The following is a 19876-nucleotide window of genomic DNA, read 5'->3' as shown; positions in this document are numbered from 1 at the left end:
AGTTGGCAACGCAGTACAGCAACTAATAGTATCTTGCTTTCTGCGTGACATTTCTCAATTAACTTTGTGGCAGAATTTGACTCAACATCAACCGAAATAACTGAAGCAACTACAATAGAACCATCTACAATTGCAATTACTTCCACAACAATTTCATCTTCCACCAGGGAAACAACAGGTATCAACATTATTAAATAGATGATTTCAATTTGAGAAACATGGCCTTTACAGTCCCACATGTTTGCTTGTTTTAGATTATTGGCTTCATGCTCATTTTTTTCCATATATGAGGGAATGTATAAGAGTTCTCTCAGTTCACACATATTTCCAAATACAATATTTCCCAGTGTTAGCTGTCACATGAATAATAATCTTTGATTTTCATATAGTGACTTATCACGTCTTCCGGATGTCTCAAAGCGCTTCAGAGTATATACTGTAATTAGCAAACATACACGAGCACACACATCTACAAATGTGATCACTTCATCTCCAGACACAGCTGAAACATCATGTATGTTGAATGCCAACATATTTGCCAAACATCATAATTTACTTGAACAGTAATCTTTTAGAATACAGTATTAGAGTGAATTAGAGCACATCTTTTTCTGAAACATCTTTGCTGCAGAATCTGACACAACATCAACTGAAATATCTGAAGGAAGTACAGTCGAACCATCTACAATTGCAATCTCTACCCCGACAATTTCATCTTCAACCAGGGAAACAACAGGTATCAACCCTACTAACATGATGATTTCAATTTGAGAGACATGGCCTTTGCAGTCCGATTTTTCACTTGTTTTAGATTAGAGGCTTCATGCTCATTTTGTTGTATATGTGAGGGAATGTATAAGAGTTTCTCTCATTTCACTCATATTTCCGAATACAATATTTCCCAATATTGGCTGTCACATCTGGAACTTGTGAAACATTGGAATCTGGCACATTAATAATAATCCTTCCATTTAATATCGTGCCTTATCAGGTCTTTGAGATGTCTCAAAGCGCTTCACAGAATATACTGTAATTAACAAATATACACGAGCACACACATCTACCAATGTGATCACTTCATCTAAAGGCACAGCTGAAACATAACGTATGTTGAATACCTACACATTTGCCAAACATCATAATTTACTTGAACTCTGATGAACAGTAAACATTCACAATACAGTATTAGAGTGAATAAGAGCACATCTTTTTCTGAATCATCTTTGCAGCAGAATCTGACTCAACATCAACTGAAATATCTGAAGCAACGACAATAGAACCATCTACAATTGCAATCACTTCCACAACAATTTCATCTGCCACCAGCGAAACAACAGGTATCAACAATATTAACTTGATGATTTCAATTTGGGGGAGTTGGCCTTTGCAGTCCCATATGTTTGCTTGTTTTCAATTAATAGCTTCATGCTCAGTTTGGTCTACATATGAGGGAATAGATGAATGAGAGCTTCTCTCACTTCACTGATATTTCCCAATATCATCTGCCAATTCAGTACTTAGTGAAATGTTGTAATCTGGCACATTAACGCAGACATCTACAAATGCAATCACTTCATCTGCATCAGCAGCTGAAACATCATGTATGCTGAATGCCTACGTATTCAATATACGTGAATGGTGTGTCAAACATCATACCTTGAACTCTGATGAACAGCAAATGTTCACAATGCAATATTATAAACAAAAAGAGCACGTGATTTTCTGAATCGTATTTTGAATTATCTTCACAGCAGAAACTGACTCCGCATTAACTGGAACAATTGAGACAAGTACAGAAGAACCATCTTCAATTGCAATTTCTTCTGTAGCTGTTGCTTCGTCAACAATTGAAACGACAGGTATCAACACTATAAACATGATCAGTTTTCATTTGGGCGAATTGTCTTTATTGCTCCCGAATATTTTCCTTCTCAGATTAATCTCTTCAACTTCATTTTGCTTTAATTTGTTTTAAAGTGTGAGCGCTTTTCTTATCTTCCTAATATTTCTATCGCATCATAATTTAACTGTTCTGCACTGATGTGTAAAAGTTGGCAACGCAGTACAGCAACTAATAGTATCTTGCTTTCTGCGTGACATTTCTCAATTAACTTTGTGGCAGAATTTGAATCAACATCAACCGAAATAACTGAAGCAACTACAATAGAACCATCTACAATTGCAATTACTTCCACAACAATTTCATCTTCCACCAGGGAAACAACAGGTATCAACATTATTAAATAGATGATTTCAATTTGAGAAACATGGCCTTTACAGTCCCACATGTTTGCTTGTTTTAGATTATTGGCTTCATGCTCATTTTTTTCCATATATGAGGGAATGTATAAGAGTTCTCTCAGTTCACTCATATTTCCAAATACAATATTTCCCAGTGTTAGCAGTCACATGAATAATAATCTTTGATTTTCATATAGTGACTTATCACGTCTTCCGGATGTCTCAAAGCGCTTCAGAGAATATACTGTAATTAGCAAACATACACGAGCACACACATCTACAAATGTGATCACTTCATCTCCAGACACAGCTGAAACATCATGTATGTTGAATGCCAACATATTTGCCAAACATCATAATTTACTTGAACAGTAATCTTTTAGAATACAGTATTAGAGTGAATTAGAGCACATCTTTTTCTGAAACATCTTTGCTGCAGAATCTGACACAACATCAACTGAAATATCTGAAGGAAGTACAGTCGAACCATCTACAATTGCAATCTCTACCCCGACAATTTCATCTTCAACCAGGGAAACAACAGGTATCAACCCTACTAACATGATGATTTCAATTTGAGAGACATGGCCTTTGCAGTCCGATTTTTCACTTGTTTTAGATTAGAGGCTTCATGCTCATTTTGTTGTATATGTGAGGGAATGTATAAGAGTTTCTCTCATTTCACTCATATTTCCGAATACAATATTTCCCAATATTGGCTGTCACATCTGGAACTTGTGAAACATTGGAATCTGGCACATTAATAATAATCCTTCCATTTAATATCGTGCCTTATCAGGTCTTTGAGATGTCTCAAAGCGCTTCACAGAATATACTGTAATTAACAAATATACACGAGCACACACATCTACCAATGTGATCACTTCATCTAAAGGCACAGCTGAAACATAACGTATGTTGAATACCTACACATTTGCCAAACATCATAATTTACTTGAACTCTGATGAACAGTAAACATTCACAATACAGTATTAGAGTGAATAAGAGCACATCTTTTTCTGAATCATCTTTGCAGCAGAATCTGACTCAACATCAACTGAAATATCTGAAGCAACGACAATAGAACCATCTACAATTGCAATCACTTCCACAACAATTTCATCTGCCACCAGCGAAACAACAGGTATCAACAATATTAACTTGATGATTTCAATTTGGGGGAGTTGGCCTTTGCAGTCCCATATGTTTGCTTGTTTTCAATTAATAGCTTCATGCTCAGTTTGGTCTACATATGAGGGAATAGATGAATGAGAGCTTCTCTCACTTCACTGATATTTCCCAATATCATCTGCCAATTCAGTACTTAGTGAAATGTTGTAATCTGGCACATTAACGCAGACATCTACAAATGCAATCACTTCATCTGCATCAGCAGCTGAAACATCATGTATGCTGAATGCCTACGTATTCAATATACGTGAATGGTGTGTCAAACATCATACCTTGAACTCTGATGAACAGCAAATGTTCACAATGCAATATTATAAACAAAAAGAGCACGTGATTTTCTGAATCGTATTTTGAATTATCTTCACAGCAGAAACTGACTCCGCATTAACTGGAACAATTGAGACAAGTACAGAAGAACCATCTTCAATTGCAATTTCTTCTGTAGCTGTTGCTTCGTCAACAATTGAAACGACAGGTATCAACACTATAAACATGATCAGTTTTCATTTGGGCGAATTGTCTTTATTGCTCCCGAATATTTTCCTTCTCAGATTAATCTCTTCAACTTCATTTTGCTTTAATTTGTTTTAAAGTGTGAGCGCTTTTCTTATCTTCCTAATATTTCTATCGCATCATAATTTAACTGTTCTGCACTGATGTGTAAAATTTGGCAACGCAGTACAGCAACTAATAGTATCTTGCTTTCTGCGTGACATTTCTCAATTAACTTTGTGGCAGAATTTGACTCAACATCAACCGAAATAACTGAAGCAACTACAATAGAACCATCTACAATTGCAATTACTTCCACAACAATTTCATCTTCCACCAGGGAAACAACAGGTATCAACATTATTAAATAGATGATTTCAATTTGAGAAACGTGGCCTTTACAGTCCCACATGTTTGCTTGTTTTAGATTATTGGCTTCATGCTCATTTTTTTCCATATATGAGGGAATGTATAAGAGTTCTCTCAGTTCACACATATTTCCAAACACAGTATTTCCCAGTGTTAGCAGTCACATGAATAATAATCTTTGATTTTCATATAGTGACTTATCACGTCTTCCGGATGTCTCAAAGCGCTTCAGAGAATATACTGTAATTAGCAAACATACACGAGCACACACATCTACAAATGTGATCACTTCATCTCCAGACACAGCTGAAACATCATGTATGTTGAATGCCAACATATTTGCCAAACATCATAATTTACTTGAACAGTAATCTTTTAGAATACAGTATTAGAGTGAATTAGAGCACATCTTTTTCTGAAACATCTTTGCTGCAGAATCTGACACAACATCAACTGAAATATCTGAAGGAAGTACAGTCGAACCATCTACAATTGCAATCTCTACCCCGACAATTTCATCTTCAACCAGGGAAACAACAGGTATCAACCCTACTAACATGATGATTTCAATTTGAGAGACATGGCCTTTGCAGTCCGATTTTTCACTTGTTTTAGATTAGAGGCTTCATGCTCATTTTGTTGTATATGTGAGGGAATGTATAAGAGTTTCTCTCATTTCACTCATATTTCCGAATACAATATTTCCCAATATTGGCTGTCACATCTGGAACTTGTGAAACATTGGAATCTGGCACATTAATAATAATCCTTCCATTTAATATCGTGCCTTATCAGGTCTTTGAGACGTCTCAAAGCGCTTCACAGAATATACTGTAATTAACAAATATACACGAGCACACACATCTACCAATGTGATCACTTCATCTAAAGGCACAGCTGAAACATAACGTATGTTGAATACCTACACATTTGCCAAACATCATAATTTACTTGAACTCTGATGAACAGTAAACATTCACAATACAGTATTAGAGTGAATAAGAGCACATCTTTTTCTAATCATCTTTGCAGCAGAATCTGACTCAACATCAACCGAAATAACTGAAGCAACAACAATAGAACCATCTACAATTGCAATCACGTCCACAACAATTTCATCTTCCACCAAGGAATCAACAGGTATCAACACTGTTAACTTGGTGATTTCAATTTGAGAGACATGGCCTTTGCAGTCCCACATTTGCTTATTTTAGATTAGTGGCTTCATGCTCATTTTGTTCTATATGTGAGGGAATGTATAAGAGTTTCTCTCGGTTCATTCATATTTATAAATACAATATTTCCGAATATTAGTTGCCACATCTGTAATTAGTGAAATATTGGAATCCGGCACATTAATAATAATTCTTAAATTTCATATAGTGGTTTATCACGTCTTCGAGATGTCTCAAAGCGCTTCACAGAATTTTGTGTAATTGGCAAACATACACCAGCACACACATCTACAAATGTGACCATTTCATCTGCAGCATCAGCTGAAACATTATGTATGTTGAATACCAACATATTTGCCAAACATGATAATTTACTTGAACAGTAATCATTTAGAATACAGTATTAGAGTGAATAAGAGCACATCTTTTTCTGAAACATCTCTGCAGCAGAATCTGACACAACATCAACTGAAATATCTGAAGTAAGCACAGTCGAACCATCTACAATTGCAATCTCTACCCCGACAATTTCATCATTCACCAGGGAAACAGGTATTAACACTATTCACTTGAAGATTTCATGGCTTCATACAAACATGCTGTTTTAAATTTGAGAGAATTTTGTAAGTGCTTCTCTCATTTCACTGACATTTCTCGATACAGTATTTCCCAATATTAGATGCCAATTCAGCAGTAAGTGGAATTATGGAATCCGGCACATTAGCCCAAACATCTACAAATGTGATCTCTTCATCTGCAGCATCAGCTGAAACATCATATTTGGTGAATGCCTACGCATTTGCCAAACGTTATAATTTCCCTGAACTCGCATGAACATTAGACTTTCACAATAACAGTATTGGAGTAAATAAGAGCACATGTTTATCTGAATCACATTATGAATTATCTTTGCAGCAGTAAGTGACTCAGCATTGACTGGAACAACTGAAGCAAGCACAGTGGAACCATCTACAATTGCAATCTCTTCTACGACAGGTATCAACAATTTAAACTTCACAGTTTTCATTTGGGAGATATGATTTTTTTGCTCCAGAATATTTGCCTTTTCAAATGAATCCCTTCAACTTCATTTTTCTCTCATTTTTTTTAATGTGTAAGCGCGTTATTTTTCTGATAGTTCTATCGTATCATAATTTAACTGATCTCCAGTGATGTGTAAAAGTTGGCAACTCAGTACAGCAACTATTAGTACGTTGCTTTCTGAGTGACATTTCTCAATTTACTTTGTGGCAGAATCTGACTCAACATCAACCAAAATAACTGAAGCAAGTACAATAGCACCATCTACAATTGCAATCACTTCCACAACAATTTCATCTTCCACCAGGGAAACAACAGGTATCAACACTCTTAACTTGATGCTCATTTTGTTCGACACGTGAGGGAATGTATAAGAGTTTCTCTCGGTTCACTCATATTTCTAAATACAATATTTCCGAATATTAGTTGCCACATCTGTAACTAGTGAAATATTGGAAACTGACACATTAATAATAATCCTTAAATTTCATATAGTGGCTTATCACGTCATCGAGATGTCTGAAAGCGCTTCACAGAATACAGTGTAATTGGCAAACATACACCAGCACACACACCTACAAATGTGACCATTTCATCTGCAGCATCAGCTGAAACATAATGTATGTTGAATGCCAACATATTTACGAAACATCACAATTTACTTGAACAGTAATCTTTTAGAATATAGTATTAGAGTGAATAAGAGCACATCTTTTTCTGAAACATCTCTGCAGCAGAATCTGACACAACATCAACTGAAATATCTGAAGCAAGCACAGTACCATCTCCAATTGCAATCTCTACCCCAACAATTTCATCATCCACCAGGGAAACAACAGGTATCAACAGTTTTCACTTGACGATTTCATGGCTTCATGCTCATATACTGTTTTCAATATGAGGGAATGTCTAAGTGCTTCTCTCATTTCACTGATATTTCTAGATACAGTATTTCCCAATATTAGTGCCAATTCAGTAGAAGTCAAATTTTGGAATCCGGCACATAAGCCCAAACATCTACAAATGCGATCTCTTCATCTGCAGCAACAGCTGAAACATCATGTTTGGTGAATGCCTTCGCATTTGCCAAACGTCATAATTTCCTTTAATTTGCATGAACATCAGACTTTCACAATAACAGTATTGGAGAAAATAAGAGCACATGTTTATCTGAATCACATTATGAATTATCTTTGCAGTAGTAAGTGACTCAGCATTGACTGGAACATCTGAAGCAAGTACAGTGGAACCATCTACAATTGCAATCTCTTCTACGACAATTGCTTTGTCAACCAGTGAAGCGACAGGTATCAACACTATAAACTTAATAGTTTTCATTTGGGAGACGGGGCTTTTATGCCCCCGAATATTTTCCTTTTTACATTAATTCCTTCAACTTCATTTTTCGTTCATTTGTTTTAACGTGTAAGTGCTTTCGTTATTTTTCTGATACTTCTATCACATCATAATTTAACTGATCTCCAATGATGTGTAAAAGTTGGCAACTCAGTACAGCAACTTTTAGTACCTTGCTTTCTGAGTGACATTACTCAATTAACTTTGTGACAGAATCTGACTCAACATCAACCAAAATAACTGAAGCAAGTACAATAGCACCATCTACAATTGCAATCACTTCCACAACAATTTCATCTTCCACCAGGGAAACAACAGGTATCAACACTTTAACTTGATGCTCATTTTGTTCTACACGTGAGGGAATGTATAAGAGTTTCTCTCGGTTCACTCATATTTCTAAATACAATATTTCCGAATATTAGTTGCCACATCTGTAACTAGTGAAATATTGGAAACTGACACATTAATAATAATCCTTAAATTTCATATAGTGGCTTATCACGTCATCGAGATGTCTGAAAGCGCTTCACAGAATACAGTGTAATTGGCAAACATACACCAGCACACACACCTACAAATGTGACCATTTCATCTGCAGCATCAGCTGAAACATAATGTATGTTGAATGCCAACATATTTACGAAACATCACAATTTACTTGAACAGTAATCTTTTAGAATATAGTATTAGAGTGAATAAGAGCACATCTTTTTCTGAAACATCTCTGCAGCAGAATCTGACACAACATCAACTGAAATATCTGAAGCAAGCACAGTACCATCTACAATTGCAATCTCTACCCCGACAATTTCATCATCCACCAGGGAAACAACAGGTATCAACAGTTTTCACTTGACGATTTCATGGCTTCATGCTCATATACTGTTTTAAATATGAGGGAATGTCTAAGTGCTTCTCTCATTTCACTGATATTTCTAGATACAGTATTTCCCAATATTAGTTGCCAATTCAGTAGTAAGTGAAATTTTGGAATCCGGCACATTAGCCCAAACATCTACAAATGCGATCTCTTCATCTGCAGCAACAGCTGAAACATTATGTTTGGTGAATGCCTTCGTGTTTGCCAAACGTCATAATTTCCTTTAATTTGCATGAACATCAGACTTTCACAATAACAGTATTGGAGAAAATAAGAGCACATGTTTATCTGAATCACATTATGAATTATCTTTGCAGTAGTAAGTGACTCAGCATTGACTGGAACAATTGAAGCAAGTACAGTGGAACCATCTACAATTGCAATCTCTTCTACGACAATTGCTTTGTCAACCAGTGAAGCGACAGGTATCAACACTATAAACTTGATAGTTTTCATTTGGAAGACGGGGCTTTTAGGCCCCCGAATATTTTCCTTTTTAGATTAATTCCTTCAACTTCATTTTTCGCTCATTTGTTTTAACGTGTAAGTGCTTCGTTATTTTTCTGATACTTCTATCACATCATAATTTAACTGATCTCCAATGATGTGTAAAAGTTGGCAACTCAGTACAGCAACTTTTAGTACCTTGCTTTCTGAGTGACATTACTCAATTAACTTTGTGACAGAATCTGACTCAACATCAACCAAAATAACTGAAGCAACTACAGCACAAACATCTACGATTGCAATCACTTCCACAACAATTTCATCTTTCACCAGGGAAACAACAGGTATCAACACTATTAACTTGATGCTCATTTTTTTCCATATATGAGGGAATGTATAAGAGTTTCTCTCGGTTCACTCGTATTTCCAAATACAATATTTCCCAGTGTTAGCTGTCACATCTTCCAAAGTGAAATTTCAGAATCTGTCACGTGAAAAATAATCCTTAATTTTCATATAGTGAGCTTATCACGTCTATCGGATGTCTGAAAGCGCTTCACAGAATACAGTGTAATTGGCAAACATACACCAGCACACACACCTACAAATGTGACCATTTCATCTGCAGCATCAGCTGAAACATAATGTATGTTGAATGCCAACATATTTGCCAAACATCACAATTTACTTGAACAGTAATCTTTTAGAATATAGTATTAGAGTGAATAAGAGCACATCTTTTTCTGAAACATCTCTGCAGCAGAATCTGACACAACATCAACTGAAATATCTGAAGCAAGCACAGTTCCATCTACACTTGCAATCTCTACCCCGACAATTTCATCATCCACCAGGGAAACAACAGGTATCAACAGTTTTCACTTGACGATTTCATGGCTTCATGCTCATATACTGTTTTCAATATGAGGGAATGTCTAAGTGCTTCTCTCATTTCACTGATATTTCTAGATACAGTATTTCCCAATATTAGATGCCAATTCAGTAGAAAGTCAAATTTTGGAATCCGGCACATAAGCCCAAACATCTACAAATGCGATCTCTTCATCTGCAGCAACAGCTGAAACATCATGTTTGGTGAATGCCTTCGCATTTGCCAAACGTCATAATTTCCTTTAATTTGCATGAACATCAGACTTTCACAATAACAGTATTGGAGAAAATAAGAGCACATGTTTATCTGAATCACATTATGAATTATCTTTGCAGTAGTAAGTGACTCAGCATTGACTGGAACAACTGAAGCAAGCACAGTGGAACCATCTACAATTGCAATCTCTTCTACGACAATTGCTTTGTCAACCAGTGAAGTGACAGGTATCAACACTATAAACTTGATAGTTTTCATTTGTAAGATGGGGCTTTTATGCCCCCGAATATTTTCCTTTTTACATTAATTCCTTCAACTTCATTTTTCGTTCATTTGTTTTAACGTGTAAGTGCTTTCGTTATTTTTCTGATACTTCTATCACATCATAATTTAACTGATCTCCAATGATGTGTAAAAGTCGTCAACTCAGTACAGCAACTATTAGTACGTTGCTTTCTGAGTGACATTTCTCAATTTACTTTGTGGCAGAATCTGACTCAACATCAACCAAAATAACTGAAGCAAGTACAATAGCACCATCTACAATTGCAATCACTTCCACAACAATTTCATCTTCCACCAGGGAAACAACAGGTATCAACACTTTAACTTGATGATTTCAATTTGAGAGGCATGGCCTTTGCAGTCCCACATTTGCTTATTTTAGATTAGTGGCTTCATGCTCATTTTGTTCGACACGTGAGGGAATGTATAAGAGTTTCTCTCGGTTCACTCATATTTCTAAATACAATATTTCCGAATATTAGTTGCCACATCTGTAACTAGTGAAATATTGGAAACTGACACATTAATAATAATCCTTAAATTTCATATAGTGGCTTATCACGTCATCGAGATGTCTGAAAGCGCTTCACAGAATACAGTGTAATTGGCAAACATACACCGCACACACACCTACAAATGTTACCATTTCATCTGCAGCATCAGCTGAAACATAATGTATGTTGAATGCCAACATATTTACGAAACATCACAATTTACTTGAACAGTAATCTTTTAGAATATAGTATTAGAGTGAATAAGAGCACATCTTTTTCTGAAACATCTCTGCAGCAGAATCTGACGCAACATCAACTGAAATATCTGACGCAAGCACAGTACCATCGACAATTGCAATCTCTACCCCAACAATTTCATCATCCACCAGGGAAACAACAGGTATCAACAGTTTTCACTTGACGATTTCATGGCTTCATGCTCATATACTGTTTTAAATATGAGGGAATGTCTAAGTGCTTCTCTCATTTCACTGATATTTCTAGATACAGTATTTCCCAATATTAGATGCCAATTCAGTAGAAAGTCAAATTTTGGAATCCGGCACATAAGCCCAAACATCTACAAATGCGATCTCTTCATCTGCAGCAACAGCTGAAACATCATGTTTGGTGAATGCCTTCGCATTTGCCAAACGTCATAATTTCCTTTAATTTGCATGAACATCAGACTTTCACAATAACAGTATTGGAGAAAATAAGAGCACATGTTTATCTGAATCACATTATGAATTATCTTTGCAGTAGTAAGTGACTCAGCATTGACTGGAACAACTGAAGCAAGCACAGTGGAACCATCTACAATTGCAATCTCTTCTACGACAATTGCTTTGTCAACCAGTGAAGTGACAGGTATCAACACTATAAACTTGATAGTTTTCATTTGTAAGACGGGGCTTTTATGCCCCCGAATATTTTCCTTTTTACATTAATTCCTTCAACTTCATTTTTCGTTCATTTGTTTTAACGTGTAAGTGCTTTCGTTATTTTTCTGATACTTCTATCACATCATAATTTAACTGATCTCCAATGATGTGTAAAAGTCGGCAACTCAGTACAGCAACTATTAGTACGTTGCTTTCTGAGTGACATTTCTCAATTTACTTTGTGGCAGAATCTGACTCAACATCAACCAAAATAACTGAAGCAAGTACAATAGCACCATCTACAATTGCAATCACTTCCACAACAATTTCATCTTCCACCAGGGAAACAACAGGTATCAACACTCTTAACTTGATGATTTCAATTTGAGAGGCATGGCCTTTGCAGTCCCACATTTGCTTATTTTAGATTAGTGGCTTCATGCTCATTTTGTTCGACACGTGAGGGAATGTATAAGAGTTTCTCTCGGTTCACTCATATTTCTAAATACAATATTTCCGAATATTAGTTGCCACATCTGTAACTAGTGAAATATTGGAAACTGACACATTAATAATAATCCTTAAATTTCATATAGTGGCTTATCACGTCATCGAGATGTCTGAAAGCGCTTCACAGAATACAGTGTAATTGGCAAACATACACCAGCACACACACCTACAAATGTGACCATTTCATCTGCAGCATCAGCTGAAACATAATGTATGTTGAATGCCAACATATTTACGAAACATCACAATTTACTTGAACAGTAATCTTTTAGAATATAGTATTAGAGTGAATAAGAGCACATCTTTTTCTGAAACATCTCTGCAGCAGAATCTGACACAACATCAACTGAAATATCTGAAGCAAGCACAGTACCATCTACACTTGCAATCTCTACCCCGACAATTTCATCATCCACCAGGGAAACAACAGGTATCAACAGTTTTCACTTGACGATTTCATGGCTTCATGCTCATATACTGTTTTAAATATGAGGGAATGTCTAAGTGCTTCTCTCATTTCACTGATATTTCTAGATACAGTATTTCCCAATATTAGTTGCCAATTCAGTAGTAAGTGAAATTTTGGAATCCGGCACATTAGCCCAAACATCTACAAATGCGATCTCTTCATCTGCAGCAACAGCTGAAACATCATGTTTGGTGAATGCCTTCGTGTTTGCCAAACGTCATAATTTCCTTTAATTCGCATGAACATTAGACTTTCACAATAACAGTATTGGAGAAAATAAGAGCACATGTTTATCTGAATCACATTATGAATTATCTTTGCAGCAGTAAGTGACTCAGCATTGACTGGAACAATTGAAGCAAGTACAGTGGAACCATCTACAATTGCAATCTCTTCTACGACAATTGCTTTGTCAACCAGTGAAGCGACAGGTATCAACACTATAAACTTAATAGTTTTCATTTGGGAGACGGGGCTTTTAGGCTCCCGAATATTTTCCTTTTTAGATTAATCCCTTCAACTTCATTTTTCGCTCATTTGTTTTAACGTGTAAGTGCTTCGTTATCTTTCTGATACTTCTATCACATCATAATTTAACTGATCTCCAATGATGTGTAAAAGTTGGCAACTCAGTACAGCAACTTTTAGTACCTTGCTTTCTGAGTGACATTACTCAATTAACTTTGTGACAGAATCTGACTCAACATCAACCAAAATAACTGAAGCAACTACAGCACAAACACCTACGATTGCAATCACTTCCACAACAATTTCATCTTTCACCAGGGAAACAACAGGTATCAACACTATTAACTTGATGCTCATTTTTTNCCATATATGAGTGAATGTATAAGAGTTTCTCACTTCACTCGTATTTCCAAATACAATATTTCCCAGTGTTAGCTGTCACATCTTCCAAAGTGAAATTTCAGAATCTGTCACGTGAAAAATAATCCTTGATTTTCATACAGTGACTTATCACGTCTTCCGGATGTCTCAAAGCACTTCAGAGCATATACTGTAATTGGCAAACATACACCAGCACACACATCTACAAATGTGATCACTTCATCTACAGACACAGCTGAAACATTATGTATGTTGAATGCCAACATATTTGCCAAACATCATAATTTACTTGAACAGTAATCTTTTAGAATACAGTATTAGAGTGCATAAGATTACATCTTTTTCTGAAACATCTCTGCAGCAAAATCTGACACAACATCAACTGAAATATCTGAAGTAAGCACAGTCGAACCATCTACAATTGCAATCTCTACCCCAACAATTTCATCATCCACCAGGGAAACAACAGGTATCAACACTATTTACTTGACGATTTCATGGCTTCATGCTCATATACTGTTTTCAATATGAGGGAATGTCTAAGTGCTTCTCTCATTTCACTGATATTTCTAGATACAGTATTTCCCAATATTAGATGCCAATTCAGTAGAAAGTCAAATTTTGGAATCCGGCACATAAGCCCAAACATCTACAAATGCGATCTCTTCATCTGCAGCAACAGCTGAAACATCATGTTTGGTGAATGCCTTCGCATTTGCCAAACGTCATAATTTCCTTTAATTTGCATGAACATCAGACTTTCACAATAACAGTATTGGAGAAAATAAGAGCACATGTTTATCTGAATCACATTATGAATTATCTTTGCAGTAGTAAGTGACTCAGCATTGACTGGAACAACTGAAGCAAGCACAGTGGAACCATCTACAATTGCAATCTCTTCTACGACAATTGCTTTGTCAACCAGTGAAGTGACAGGTATCAACACTATAAACTTGATAGTTTTCATTTGTAAGATGGGGCTTTTATGCCCCCGAATATTTTCCTTTTTACATTAATTCCTTCAACTTCATTTTTCGTTCATTTGTTTTAACGTGTAAGTGCTTTCGTTATTTTTCTGATACTTCTATCACATCATAATTTAACTGATCTCCAATGATGTGTAAAAGTCGTCAACTCAGTACAGCAACTATTAGTACGTTGCTTTCTGAGTGACATTTCTCTATTTACTTTGTGGCAGAATCTGACTCAACATCAACCAAAATAACTGAAGCAAGTACAATAGCACCATCTACAATTGCAATCACTTCCACAACAATTTCATCTTCCACCAGGGAAACAACAGGTATCAACACTTTTAACTTGATGATTTCAATTTGAGAGGCATGGCCTTTGCAGTCCCACATTTGCTTATTTTAGATTAGTGGCTTCATGCTCATTTTGTTCGACACGTGAGGGAATGTATAAGAGTTTCTCTCGGTTCACTCATATTTCTAAATACAATATTTCCGAATATTAGTTGCCACATCTGTAACTAGTGAAATATTGGAAACTGACACATTAATAATAATCCTTAAATTTCATATAGTGGCTTATCACGTCATCGAGATGTCTGAAAGCGCTTCACAGAATACAGTGTAATTGGCAAACATACACCAGCACACACACCTACAAATGTGACCATTTCATCTGCAGCATCAGCTGAAACATAATGTATGTTGAATGCCAACATATTTGCAAAACATCACAATTTACTTGAACAGTAATCTTTTAGAATATAGTATTAGAGTGAATAAGAGCACATCTTTTTCTGAAACATCTCTGCAGCAGAATCTGACACAACATCAACTGAAATATCTGAAGCAAGCACAGTACCATCTACAATTGCAATCTCTACCCCGACAATTTCATCATCCACCAGGGAAACAACAGGTATCAACAGTTTTCACTTGACGATTTCATGGCTTCATGCTCATATACTGTTTTCAATATGAGGGAATGTCTAAGTGCTTCTCTCATTTCACTGATATTTCTAGATACAGTATTTCCCAATATTAGTTGCCAATTCAGTAGTAAGTGAAATTTTGGAATCCGGCACATTAGCCCAAACATCTACAAATGCGATCTCTTCATCTGCAGCAACAGCTGAAACATCATGTTTGGTGAATGCCTTCGTGTTTGCCAAACGTCATAATTTCCTTTAATTCGCATGAACATTAGACTTTCACAATAACAGTATTGGAGAAAATAAGAGCACATGTTTATCTGAATCACATTATGAATTATCTTTGCAGCAGTAAGTGACTCAGCATTGACTGGAACAATTGAAGCAAGTACAGTGGAACCATCTACAATTGCAATCTCTTCTACGACAATTGCTTTGTCAACCAGTGAAGCGACAGGTATCAACACTATAAACTTAATAGTTTTCATTTGGGAGACGGGGCTTTTAGGCTCCCGAATATTTTCCTTTTTAGATTAATCCCTTCAACTTCATTTTTCGCTCATTTGTTTTAACGTGTAAGTGCTTCGTTATCTTTCTGATACTTCTATCACATCATAATTTAACTGATCTCCAATGATGTGTAAAAGTTGGCAACTCAGTACAGCAACTTTTAGTACCTTGCTTTCTGAGTGACATTACTCAATTAACTTTGTGACAGAATCTGACTCAACATCAACCAAAATAACTGAAGCAACTACAGCACAAACACCTACGATTGCAATCACTTCCACAACAATTTCATCTTTCACCAGGGAAACAACAGGTATCAACACTATTAACTTGATGCTCATTTTTTTCCATATATGAGTGAATGTATAAGAGTTTTCTCACTTCACTCGTATTTCCAAATACAATATTTCCCAGTGTTAGCTGTCACATCTTCCAAAGTGAAATTTCAGAATCTGTCACGTGAAAAATAATCCTTGATTTTCATATAGTGACTTATCACGTCTTCCGGATGTCTCAAAGCACTTCAGAGAATATACTGTAATTGGCAAACATACACCAGCACACACATCTACAAATGTGATCACTTCATCTACAGACACAGCTGAAACATCATGTATGTTGAATGCCAACATATTTGCCAAACATCATAATTTACTTGAACAGTAATCTTTTAGAATACAGTATTAGAGTGCATAAGATTACATCTTTTTCTGAAACATCTTTGCAGCAAAATCTGACACAACATCAACTGAAATATCTGAAGTAAGCACAGTCGAACCATCTACAATTGCAATCTCTACCCCAACAATTTCATCATCCACCAGGGAAACAACAGGTATCAACAGTTTTCACTTGACGATTTCATGGCTTCATGCTCGTATACTGTTTTAAATATGAGGGAATGTCTAAGTGCTTCTCTCATTTCACTGATATTTCTAGAGACAGTATTTCCCAATATTAGATGCCAATTCAGTAGAAAGTCAAATTTTGGAATCCGGCACATAAGCCCAAACATCTACAAATGCGATCTCTTCAGCTGCAGCAACAGCTGAAACATCATGTTTGGTGAATGCCTACGCATTTGCCAAACGTCATAATTTCCTTTAATTTGCATGAACATCAGACTTTCACAATAACAGTATTGGAGAAAATAAGAGCACATGTTTATCTGAATCACATTATGAATTATCTTTGCAGTAGTAAGTGACTCAGCATTGACTGGAACAACTGAAGCAAGCACACTGGAACCATCTACAATTGCAATCTCTTCTACGACAATTGCTTTGTCAACCAGTGAAGTGACAGGTATCAACACTATAAACTTGATAGTTTTCATTTGTAAGATGGGGCTTTTATGCCCCCGAATATTTTCCTTTTTACATTAATTCCTTCAACTTCATTTTTCGTTCATTTGTTTTAACGTGTAAGTGCTTTCGTTATTTTTCTGATACTTCTATCACATCATAATTTAACTGATCTCCAATGATGTGTAAAAGTCGTCAACTCAGTACAGCAACTGTTAGTACGTTGCTTTCTGAGTGACATTTCTCTATTTACTTTGTGGCAGAATCTGACTCAACATCAACCAAAATAACTGAAGCAAGTACAATAGCACCATCTACAATTGCAATCACTTCCACAACAATTTCATCTTCCACCAGGGAAACAACAGGTATCAACACTTTTAACTTGATGATTTCAATTTGAGAGGCATGGCCTTTGCAGTCCCACATTTGCTTATTTTAGATTAGTGGCTTCATGCTCATTTTGTTCTACACGTGAGGGAATGTATAAGAGTTTCTCTCGGTTCACTCATATTTCTAAATACAATATTTCCGAATATTAGTTGCCACATCTGTAACTAGTGAAATATTGGAAACTGACACATTAATAATAATCCTTAAATTTCATATAGTGGCTTATCACGTCATCGAGATGTCTGAAAGCGCTTCACAGAATACAGTGTAATTGGCAAACATACACCAGCACACACACCTACAAATGTGACCATTTCATCTGCAGCATCAGCTGAAACATAATGTATGTTGAATGCCAACATATTTGCAAAACATCACAATTTACTTGAACAGTAATCTTTTAGAATATAGTATTAGAGTGAATAAGAGCACATCTTTTTCTGAAACATCTCTGCAGCAGAATCTGACACAACATCAACTGAAATATCTGAAGCAAGCACAGTACCATCTACAATTGTAATCTCTACCCCGACAATTTCATCATCCACCAGGGAAACAACAGGTATCAACAGTTTTCACTTGACGATTTCATGGCTTCATGCTCATATACTGTTTTAAATATGAGAGAATGTCTAAGTGCTTCTCTCATTTCACTGATATTTCTAGATACAGTATTTCCCAATATTAGTTGCCAATTCAGTAGAAGGTCAATTTTTGGAATCCGGCACATTAGCCCAAACATCTACAAATGCGATCTCTTCATCTGCAGCAACAGCTGAAACATCATGTTTGGTGAATGCCTACGCATTTGGCAAACGTCATAATTTCCCTGAACTCGCATGAACATTAGACGTTCACAATAACAGTATTCGAGTAAATAAGAGCACACATTTTTCTGAATTGCATTATGAATTATCTTTACAGCATTAAGTGACTCAGCATTGACTGGAACATCTGAAGCAAGTACAGTAGAACCATCAACAATTGCAATCTCTTCTACGACAGTTGCTTTGTCAACCAGTGAAGCGATAGGTATCAACACTATAAACTTGTCGTACCAGGGGGATTGGGTGATCACCTCTGCCACATTGCCCACCTCTGACCATACCTTGCCCCAGATGTAGCCAAAACACTCGTCAATGCATTCGTCACCTCCTGCCTTGAATATTCAAATCCCTCCTCCCCAGCTGCACCATGCGCAAAATCCGGCTGATCCAAAACTCCACTGCCTGCATACTCCCCGGTACTAAACTCCATACCCCCATCACACCAGTTCTAGCCAGGTTCCACTGGCTCCCTATCACCAAATGGATCGATTTCAAGATCCTCACACTCGTTTTCAAATCCCTTCATGTCCTGGCCCCTCCCTACCTCTCCGACCTGCTTACTTCTTATCCAACCGTGCCTATGATCACATCCCCCCTCCCCCAGCTCGGTGTCATGCTCCGGCACTGTCAAGCGCTCTGAGACACTAAGCTGCGTGAGGGCCGCTATATAAGTGCAAGTTGTTATTCTTATCCACACCACCTTAATACACATCGTTTTTTACTTGGCACTTCCCAAGCCTCTGAAACTCCCTTCCTCTGACCCACTGTCACATCCCCTGCTCTATCTGTTTTTAAGTCCTACCTCTTTGATCAACCCCCACTCCTCTCCCTTGATCGGCATCCAGCTCCTTTGTATAGTCCTCCGAAATAATTATCCAACCTGAAGGATGAATACATAAATGCAAGCAGCAGTTTTTGTTGTGGTATAAATTGAGGATACAGTATTTTAAACAATAAGACCACTTGCTTTTACGAATAGCATTTCTGAATTGACTTTGCAGCCCCTAATGACTCAATATCAACTGGAACATCTGCAAAAACCACAAACATACAGCCCTCCTCAGCTGCAATCTCTTCTACAACAATTTCTTCCTCAACCAGCAAAACAACAGGTATCAACATCACTAACTTAAGGCTCGTA

At 36.5% G+C, this 19876-nt stretch overlaps 1 protein-coding gene across 1 annotated transcript in view; it reads left to right on the top strand.

Moving 5' to 3' along the window:
- The window catches only part of LOC103176052 (serine-rich adhesin for platelets-like), a 40086-nt gene that overhangs the window by 6598 nt on the left and 13612 nt on the right, over positions 1-19876 (top strand). Inside the window, exons 15-54 of the mRNA XM_042339236.1 lie at positions 74-178; positions 629-736; positions 1230-1337; positions 1752-1859; positions 2123-2227; positions 2678-2785; positions 3279-3386; positions 3801-3908; positions 4172-4276; positions 4730-4834; positions 5327-5434; positions 5917-6021; positions 6385-6465; positions 6724-6828; positions 7245-7349; positions 7710-7817; positions 8080-8184; positions 8600-8704; positions 9067-9174; positions 9957-10061; positions 10424-10531; positions 10794-10898; positions 11379-11483; positions 11846-11953; positions 12216-12320; positions 12803-12907; positions 13270-13377; positions 13639-13743; positions 14157-14264; positions 14627-14734; positions 14997-15101; positions 15584-15688; positions 16051-16158; positions 16420-16524; positions 16939-17046; positions 17409-17516; positions 17779-17883; positions 18366-18470; positions 18833-18940; positions 19737-19847. Coding sequence (XP_042195170.1) covers positions 74-178; positions 629-736; positions 1230-1337; positions 1752-1859; positions 2123-2227; positions 2678-2785; positions 3279-3386; positions 3801-3908; positions 4172-4276; positions 4730-4834; positions 5327-5434; positions 5917-6021; positions 6385-6465; positions 6724-6828; positions 7245-7349; positions 7710-7817; positions 8080-8184; positions 8600-8704; positions 9067-9174; positions 9957-10061; positions 10424-10531; positions 10794-10898; positions 11379-11483; positions 11846-11953; positions 12216-12320; positions 12803-12907; positions 13270-13377; positions 13639-13743; positions 14157-14264; positions 14627-14734; positions 14997-15101; positions 15584-15688; positions 16051-16158; positions 16420-16524; positions 16939-17046; positions 17409-17516; positions 17779-17883; positions 18366-18470; positions 18833-18940; positions 19737-19847 — 4236 coding nt within the window. The remainder of the gene's footprint in view (positions 1-73; positions 179-628; positions 737-1229; positions 1338-1751; positions 1860-2122; positions 2228-2677; positions 2786-3278; positions 3387-3800; positions 3909-4171; positions 4277-4729; positions 4835-5326; positions 5435-5916; positions 6022-6384; positions 6466-6723; positions 6829-7244; positions 7350-7709; positions 7818-8079; positions 8185-8599; positions 8705-9066; positions 9175-9956; positions 10062-10423; positions 10532-10793; positions 10899-11378; positions 11484-11845; positions 11954-12215; positions 12321-12802; positions 12908-13269; positions 13378-13638; positions 13744-14156; positions 14265-14626; positions 14735-14996; positions 15102-15583; positions 15689-16050; positions 16159-16419; positions 16525-16938; positions 17047-17408; positions 17517-17778; positions 17884-18365; positions 18471-18832; positions 18941-19736; positions 19848-19876) is intronic.

Source organism: Callorhinchus milii, unplaced genomic scaffold (assembly GCF_018977255.1).
Source record: "Callorhinchus milii isolate IMCB2004 unplaced genomic scaffold, IMCB_Cmil_1.0 Scaffold11, whole genome shotgun sequence".
NCBI classification, from domain to species: domain Eukaryota; kingdom Metazoa; phylum Chordata; class Chondrichthyes; order Chimaeriformes; family Callorhinchidae; genus Callorhinchus; species Callorhinchus milii.
The sequence above is the reverse complement of the archived record's forward strand: the minus strand, read 5'-3'. Positions and strand labels throughout refer to the sequence as shown.